The sequence below is a fragment of the Sodiomyces alkalinus genome, assembly GCF_003711515.1.
Source record: "Sodiomyces alkalinus F11 unplaced genomic scaffold SODALscaffold_4, whole genome shotgun sequence".
NCBI lineage: Eukaryota > Fungi > Ascomycota > Sordariomycetes > Glomerellales > Plectosphaerellaceae > Sodiomyces > Sodiomyces alkalinus.
The window spans coordinates 1,694,354-1,702,022 of NW_021167082.1; the positions used below are offsets into that span (position 1 = coordinate 1,694,354).

Here is a 7,669-nt window from a genome sequence, read left to right on the forward strand (position 1 = left end):
GTCGTCGCAAACCCCCAATATCTACAGCGGCACCACGACCCGCTCCCGCTCCTTGCGCGGCTTCCAGAATAGTAATCGCCCACAGCCTGGGCCGCTGACGGAGCCGGACCCGAGCCCGAACCCGAGCCCGAACCCGAACCCAACCCCAACCCCAAACCCAAACCCGGATTCGAACCCGAAACCCACCCTGACTGGGCCCACGTATGCCCCCAGACCCGCCAAAGTCGCCGCGCCTCCGAAGCGCAGACGTGCATGGCGCCAACGTGACTATGTCCTGGACGACGACTCCGTCGACTCGGACGAAGTCTTACTGAACAAAAGGAGAACACGACAGGTTTTCAAGCTGCAAGATGACGAGGTCCGTGAGAGGGAGGTGCTCCCTCACGAGTGGCGACCCATGGATTCCAGTGATGAAGACGACGACCACGATGAGGATGATGACAACCACGGCAGGGCCGTCTTGCAACCTCCGAGCTCACCGGATACCGTCTTCTCGTCGACTCCACCCAAGCATAGGCGCAAAGCCGCTCGCCGTTCCGAGTCGGCCGTCGTCAAGCTGAGCGCCCTTCTTCACCAACAACAAGACGAGGTCGGGCCCCCGTCCGAAGGGACCGAGCCGAGTCCAGTGATCCCCGATTGGATGGATCTGCGCATAGAACACTCCATATGGGTCCAGATCTTCGAGTATGCCGCCGTCCACCCCGGCCAAAATCTCATCAGGACCCAGTGGCTGCTGCAGACCGCCCTCGTCTGCAGGGCCTTCTTGGATCCTGCCCTTACCGTCCTGTACCGGTGCCCTCCCTTGACCTCGGATACCAGGTTGCAGCGCCTGAACCTTTTGCTCTCGACGTGCCCCTCGCAGACTAGGCTCAACTACCGAGCCAAGATCAGGTCGCTCCACATCGATGTCACCAAGACCCATCTCCGCGAAGGTTTGGCCGATCCTGGCCTCCTCATCCGAAACCTCACCAACCTATCCGAGGTTCGGCTGGTGCACCCGTACGACGAACCCCCCTACCGTAACTTGACGGACCATATTCGCTTCGACTACCCGGCGCCTCTCTTCCACGCCCTGGACGTGGCGAGGGAGGACGACAAGCGCCGCCCCACGCGCCTGAAGTCCTGGCAGTGGAACGCCAGGATGATGAAGCAAGGATTCGTCCGCAGCCTGGCCGCGGTGCGGGAGTTACACCTGACGCCCGCCTTCGCCGAGCTGCGCACCATTCACTTCGTCAACTACCAGCTACCTTCCTGGGAGCGTCACAGGAAGCCCCCCGCCGCCGACGACTCGGCCCAGATCGCCGCCGATGAGATGTACGCGCGCGAGCTCGCCGGCTGCCTGGCCGTCCTGGGACATTTGGAGGATCTCACCTTTGAGAGTTCGAGCGTGGTCGGTCCGCCGTTGCTTGACCTGCTTCCCAGCCGGCTGAAGCGCGTCCAGTTCACCAACTGCTGGCTCCTCGACTCACAGGACCTTGCCGCCTATCTCACGTCCCACGGCCAGAACCTGGAATCCCTCACTCTGAACCACAACCATTCCCTCGACCTCGCTTTCCTTCCGCTTCTAGGCCCCACCTGTCCGAATCTGAAAGAGCTGCGGATGAACATGAGGTACTTCCGAGAACACGATTCCTGGGGCGACGCGGCCCCCAACTACGAGCACCTGCTGCTTCCCGACCAGGTCCCCAAGTGGCCCCCGTCTCTGCAGCTGGTCGACTTGGACAGTCTCCGGCGGTGGACCCCGCACGTGGCCGAGATGTTCTTCCAATCCTTCATCGACAGCGCCCCCGCGCTGCCCATGCTGCGCCACCTGTCGCTCAAGTGCATGCTGAACATCCCCTGGCGCCAGCGAAGCGCCATGCGGCAAGAGTGGCAGGAGAGGCTGGAGGCCATCTTCCTCCGGCCCTACGAGCCGCCCGAGGAGCACTACACGCTCCGCGCCGCCCTCGCGCCCCCTCCCGCCTTCGGACAGGTCGCCAAGCCCAAGACCAAGAAGGCGGCCGCAACCCGACCGTCGCGCCAGAGTGTCCGGATCGCAACCCTGCAGGGGGACTCGCCCTCGCGAGCTGGTGCTGCGGGGAAGAACCTGCGTTCCCTCGGCCGCACCCTGTACGAAGAGCCGGACAGCGACGAGTTTGATGTCGAGATGGCCGAAGAACAGGATGCTGATGGCGGCGGTGGTGGTGGTGAATCGGAAGCCGACGGCAGCGGGACCGGAGAAGAACCCCGCCGTTCCTTCTTCGTACAGGGCCTTTGCAACGTCGTCAGTCTCAAGCTCGACAACCAGAAGCCCAGGGAGCAGCAGTGGCAGATGGCGGACTTTGTCGATTCGACGGATGATGCCAGTGACCCGGAGTGGCCTGGCACCGAAGACGACGAGGAGTAGATGCCCCAGGTCTCGGCTCGTGAACAACCGACAGGGTACTTGGCTGGTCTCCTTGTGGCAGATTCTTTTTGCTTCTTTTCCTTCCTCCCCCCCTGTTCGTTCTCTTCCCTTTTGTCTATACAGTCCTTCCCTCTCTTTTTCTTTCTTATTTCTTCCATGTCTTGATATGGCGTCATTGGCAGAATGGCTTCGGGTAAAGGGGCACGGGAAAGGAGCGTCTTTTCTCTTTTCTTCTTTTCTTCCTCGGTTTTTCCTTTCTTATCCTTCTCTTTCCTGTTGACGATAGCACGAGGAATGGGGGAACAAGGCGTTCTAGGTCTCATTACGGCTATGGAACGACTGGTAGGAGGCTCGGCAGCGATTGAGGAAATTCTCACAAGGCCTAGGCGTTCGGAAATCGCTGTTGCTGTGTCCTTGTACCACCATGGCTTCGGGAGGCCAGTGTTCAGAGCTCTCTGCCGGTTGTGGCAGTGTCGTCTGTTGGCCAAAATGGTATTCTGGCGCTGCGCTGCCATGGATGAAATGACTCGGCAGGCTCCATCACTGAGTTTGGTTGTTTATAGAAAAGTCAGACCGCGGTGTCTGTCTAATGAATAGACAAAACTCGCTTTTTCGCACTTCATGGGCATTGCAATATCCTTTAGGGGGGGGGGGGTTTCCTTTTTCCCCCTTTCCCCCCCTTTTTTTCGTCTATTTCAACGGCGTCCCGAACCCTGGCTGAGCGGCATCCGCTCCCACCAAAACCGGCATTGCGCAATCTCACTCCTCGTCAACGTCCTCACACGAGCCACGACCCCTTCGCTCTCCCCTCCAGCCCTCTCGTCGTTCCCCTCGCCAAATACAAGGATCTTACCGGCGTCAGGTCCGCTGTTATCGTCAAAGGGAGACACAAACCGAGGCCACGCCGGGACATCGCCATCACCCTCCTGCCGGTCGTCCGTACCGAGAAGGAGACGATTCGGGTCCCCGCAACGCGAAGCAACAAACCGCGAGAAAAACCCATGCATGCCCTCCGAGACGCGGACGAGGCCAGGGAAGCCCCCCAGGGCCTCCATGTCGCGAGCCACGACGGGCCCTTCGTCCCCGTGGTTCGCGGCCGCGAAGGGCTCGGCGCGGGCAGCGTACTCGTAGACGTAGACGGGCTGCCCCGCCGCCGCAACGTGGTGGGCCGTGTGCAGGACGGGGGCGATGTAAGCGTGGTGCGCGTACGCGGTGGCGAGGCGGGCCCACTGCGCGCCGCAGTACGCGGGGACGGCCGGGGTGTAGGGCTCCCCTCGCGCGGCGGCGGCTACGTCGGGTTGCGGGTACAGGCGGTCGAGCTCGTCGAGGTCGGAAGGTGTGAGCGCCGGGAGGAGGGTCTGGAAGAAGGCGCGGAAGGCGGCGGGCGAGGAGACTTTGATGGGTACGAAGGTGGTGCCTTCGTGCGAGTTGAAGCCCGTGATGAGCGGTGGGCGGAGGCCGAGGCCGGATGACCAGAGGCGCAGGGGGAGGTCCGGAATCACGCCGCCTATGCCGTCGATGGAGGGCTGGAAGGGCCAGCAGACAGAAGAGGCGAAGCGACCCCAAACGGACGAACCTGCGTCGAGCAGGGTGGACAAGGGCAACGAGCGGAGGTGAGAAAGAATGGCATCATCCGGAGTGGATGGGGGGAAGCCGGCGTCTCTAAGGAAACTCTGGAACTGAAGTTCGTGACGAGAGTGATCTGGAGAGAGCACAGAGCGAGCTGTTGCAGAGCCGGATTCGAGGATGGCTTTGTGGAAGAGAGGTGTCGTGGTCGATTCCGAGGAGAGTATATGATGGCCAATCTAAAGGGGGGTAGTAGTATTAGAAAAGGGGGGCAATGGGAGAGCAGTAGAATCTTCTCTCTCTCTCTCTCTCTCTCTCTCTCTCCCTTTTTCGTCGACAGAGCTTGAGGACTCGAAGGAAAAGAGGAGCGTAACAAAAACAAAAGAAAGGGGCATATTTGTCCCATAACGTACCGAGTGAGCACCAGCACTGACACCCATAAGAGTAACACATCCCTCATCTCCACCAAAAGCAACCACGTTATCCCGAACCCATTCGAGCAGCATCCTCTGATCACGCAGACCCAGGTTCAACACACCCTCTTTGTCGCAGACCCGACTCGGCAGGAATCCCAGGGGCCCAAGACGCCAGTTAAAGCTGATACCAAGAACGGGCTGCTCAGCATAGGCAACGAAGCTGGCCATGTCGCGGTCGGCGCCCTTGCCAAAGTTGAAGGCCCCGCCATGGAAGAAGACGACCACAGGCAGGCGCTCGGAGGGAGACCACGAGGAGGAGGAGGGACAAGGTCGAATGAGGTTCACGCTAAGACAGTCCTCACCTACAACCCAGCCGTCCTCCTCGTCGAGGCTGCTGGTAAAGGTGGGACAGATGCTTCCGTAGGTGTTCGCCTCAAAGGTGTCGAGGCTGGCCGGCACCGGGGCGGCGTCTCGGAATCGTCCTTCGGCCCCCGGGAGGACGCGGGCGTAGGGGATGCCCAGGAAGGCCTCGACAGGCCGCGGGAGGTCGTCCCGCGAGAGAACGGTGCCCCAGTATGTGCCTTGAGGGAGACGGACCGTGGGCCTGGTCGTCATTTTTTATGTCGACGATGTCTTCACTCTCCCCTTCTTCTGACAAGAACGTTAGTGTATCTATTTATTCGAAGGATATGAGCCAACACCGATTTATGCTGGGTAATCTATCCCCGTCACAGGAGAGTTATGAATATTTCCTGTACTCCCATGACGTTGATCGGAAGAGCAGAGAATTACCTTCCGCTTACGGACAGAAGGAGTTCAACGGAGAAAAGACGTGCGGGGGTCATTCCACGAAGTACAGCACCTAGGTAATTACCTTGCAGAGTACATGTACGGATATTGCCTCACTCACCTCAGATCCCGTGTACCTACAAAGTACGGAGTACCGAGACGGAGTACGGAGTAGACGCTGTGATCACGGAAGAAAAGATACCCGGACAGACCCCTATTCAGAGACGGGGAATATTGACCAGTTTAACTAAGGTACCTTACATAATACAAGGTACCTTACTAATGATAATATAATAAGGTAATGTCGAATGCTCAGCCTCACACAACATAATAACGAACACTAAACTAACGAACACCGATCCCCAAAACTCCCTCCAGAGCTGGATCGCCTAATAACTGAACAACGCCAACTCCGTAAACGTACCTGTTGTTTTGTGTGGCGACTCTGGGAAGGGAAAGAGGCAATACAAAACCCCCCGGAAGTAAGACATAGTAACACAACATTTCCCAGGAACGCCTCCCTCTGTCAATCACCACCATCACCATGCAGGCTCCGACAATGACGCCGTCGACGCCGACGACATCTGCTGCTTTCGACGCTGCTTCTCTGCCCATTCGCGGCTGGCTTGCCTGGACCGCTCCGCCGCTTCCTCTCGCGCCTTCTTGGCCGCCTCTTCGCGCTGCCGCCGCTCCCTCTCCCGCTGCTCCGCATACGAATTGTCTTGCTCGTAAATTTCCCTGCCCCGTTGCCTCTGTTTCTGCGCGTCTTCTGCCGACACCGTGCTCCGTTTTCCGCTGGTGCTGCCCGTCGATTCCGAAGTGCCCCGACTCGTCCGCGATCCTTGCATCTCCCCCACCGCCGTCCTTGCCGTCGCCCGGCCGCGGGAAACCGAAGACGTGGCTGACAGAGAGGACGTACTAGCCGACTTGGCCAGCGCAGGTCGAGACGACCCAGGTACCACCATTGAGGCTCTCTTCGACGTATTGGTCGTGCTTTTGGCCGTAGACGTGGACGTGGCCTTGGATGGCGATGTGGTCGTCGCCGGGGGCGTCGTCTCCTCCGACGTGGCCTTTAGCCGACGAGCCCGGCTCGCTGCCGTCTCGCGAGGGTATGTAGCCGACGCAGCACCGGCCCGAATTGGCTGTGCTCGAAACTCGCGCCGCTTCTTCTCCGACTCCTCTTTCTCCTTGAGTTCCTTCTCACGCTGCTCCCGTTTCCGTCTCGATATCGCTTCGCCCGGCAGCTCGAAATGGGGCCGCGTTGGTGCCTTGGTCGACTTGGCTCGTTGTCGTGGCGGAACAGTGGTCGCTGGTGCATCGCTGTGGGAGCTTATCTGGAGTGAGCGCCGAGCCTCACGTTGTTCCTTCAGTCGTCGAGCCACGGCCTCCCCGGGCAGCTCAAAGCTCGGTCTGGTGGGGGGCTTCGCCGACTTGGCCGGAACCTTTGGTGGCAACAGGCTGGATGGACGAGTCACGGTAGGCTTCTGGCCTGCACGTTCTGCCGGACCCTGTGCCGTCGTCGTGGCAGGCTCCGCTTTGTCTTCCCTGTCGCTAAAAGTCACCGAGGCTGACTTCTGCAGCGACGGCCGCGTCGTCGTGGCTTTCACTCCAACTGTCGCTGCCTTCGCCACCGATGGTGAACTTCTCAGTGTATTCTTGGACGATGGAGAAGCTCTCATCTCGTCCGACTCTACCTGTATCCGGGACCCGGTATTCTTCCTCTTCTTCTCCTCAGGAGAGATGAACTGCCCAAGCCGGGTGGCCGCATCGAGAGCTTCGAGGTCATCCTCGAGCTTATCCAGCGCCTCCACCGAGTCCTCGATGCGCGCTGGAGACGAGCTGATCGAGGTAGAACGTGCCGAAGAATGGTCCAAAGAAGGTCCCCTGCTTTCACCCGTCGAGGTTGAACAAGCCCCGGCGTGTCGACCCTCGACCACAGACCACGAAGACGACGATGAGGAGTCGACCAAAGTCGCGGTGGAAGTGCCACTGGTCATCATTACATCGACTACCTCGCCACCCGTGCCGATGTTGTTCTCCGCAGGCGGGGATAGGACGCGAACAATGGGCTCTGCAATCGCCATATTGTGGTCGTAGGTTGAGATGCGCGATGAGTCTTGGTCTTGGCTTTCGTCGGCAAGGTATGTCGCTAGCAGAGTATAGACGTTGGTGAGACGACCCTCGCAGTAAACTCCTCTTCCCAGGTGCTTCTTCTCTACCAGTAGGTTACAGCCATAGTGAGCGATGCCCCCGTCTCCTGGACTGGAATTGGGGCGGTCGTATGGCACGTTGAGGATGTAGTCGAAGCGACCGGTCTGGTGCTTGGCGATGGAGGCGCGGATGTGAGGATCGTTGGCTAGGCGGCTGTTGTGATACCCGGTTGCGCGAAGGACTGAACCCCGGTGTGAGGGACAATGTTAGTCACTGTCACTGTCGTTCTTCTTTCACGTACAATTTTGGCAAGCTGCGGCAGATGTGAAATGGGCAAGAAAAGAAGAAAAAAAAAAGGGGG

The 7,669-nt window shown here is 59.4% G+C and overlaps 4 protein-coding genes across 4 annotated transcripts in view; 2 read left to right on the forward strand and 2 right to left on the reverse strand.

Moving 5' to 3' along the window:
* Nucleotides 1-397: 397 nt before the first annotated feature.
* On the forward strand, nt 398-2,386 carry SODALDRAFT_275572 (hypothetical protein; the record flags this gene model as incomplete). The annotated part of the gene is made up of 1 exon (XM_028607986.1): nt 398-2,386. One exon carries the CDS (start codon nt 398-400, stop codon nt 2,384-2,386), a length of 1,989 nt encoding a protein of 662 aa, XP_028467157.1.
* Nucleotides 2,387-2,477: 91 nt separating this feature from the next.
* SODALDRAFT_157534 (hypothetical protein) lies at nt 2,478-3,032 on the forward strand. Its single transcript, XM_028606913.1, has one exon. The coding sequence runs from the start codon at nt 2,570-2,572 to the stop codon at nt 2,981-2,983; it is 414 nt and encodes a 137-aa protein (XP_028467158.1). The 5' UTR covers nt 2,478-2,569; the 3' UTR covers nt 2,984-3,032.
* SODALDRAFT_157562 (carboxylesterase) lies at nt 3,033-5,312 on the reverse strand. The gene is made up of 3 exons (XM_028606914.1): nt 5,275-5,312; nt 4,366-5,019; nt 3,033-4,191 (listed from the first exon to the last, which is right to left on the reverse strand). The coding sequence occupies exons 2-3, from the start codon at nt 4,981-4,983 to the stop codon at nt 3,082-3,084; spliced, it is 1,728 nt and encodes a 575-aa protein (XP_028467159.1). The 5' UTR covers nt 4,984-5,019; nt 5,275-5,312; the 3' UTR covers nt 3,033-3,081.
* Nucleotides 5,313-5,382: 70 nt separating this feature from the next.
* SODALDRAFT_332791 (hypothetical protein) overlaps nt 5,383-7,669 on the reverse strand; it is a 2,992-nt gene continuing 705 nt past the window's right edge. Inside the window, exon 2 of the mRNA XM_028611803.1 lies at nt 5,383-7,549. Within this exon, the coding sequence (XP_028467160.1) occupies nt 5,697-7,549 (1,853 nt within the window). The 3' untranslated portion in view covers nt 5,383-5,696. The remainder of the gene's footprint in view (nt 7,550-7,669) is intronic.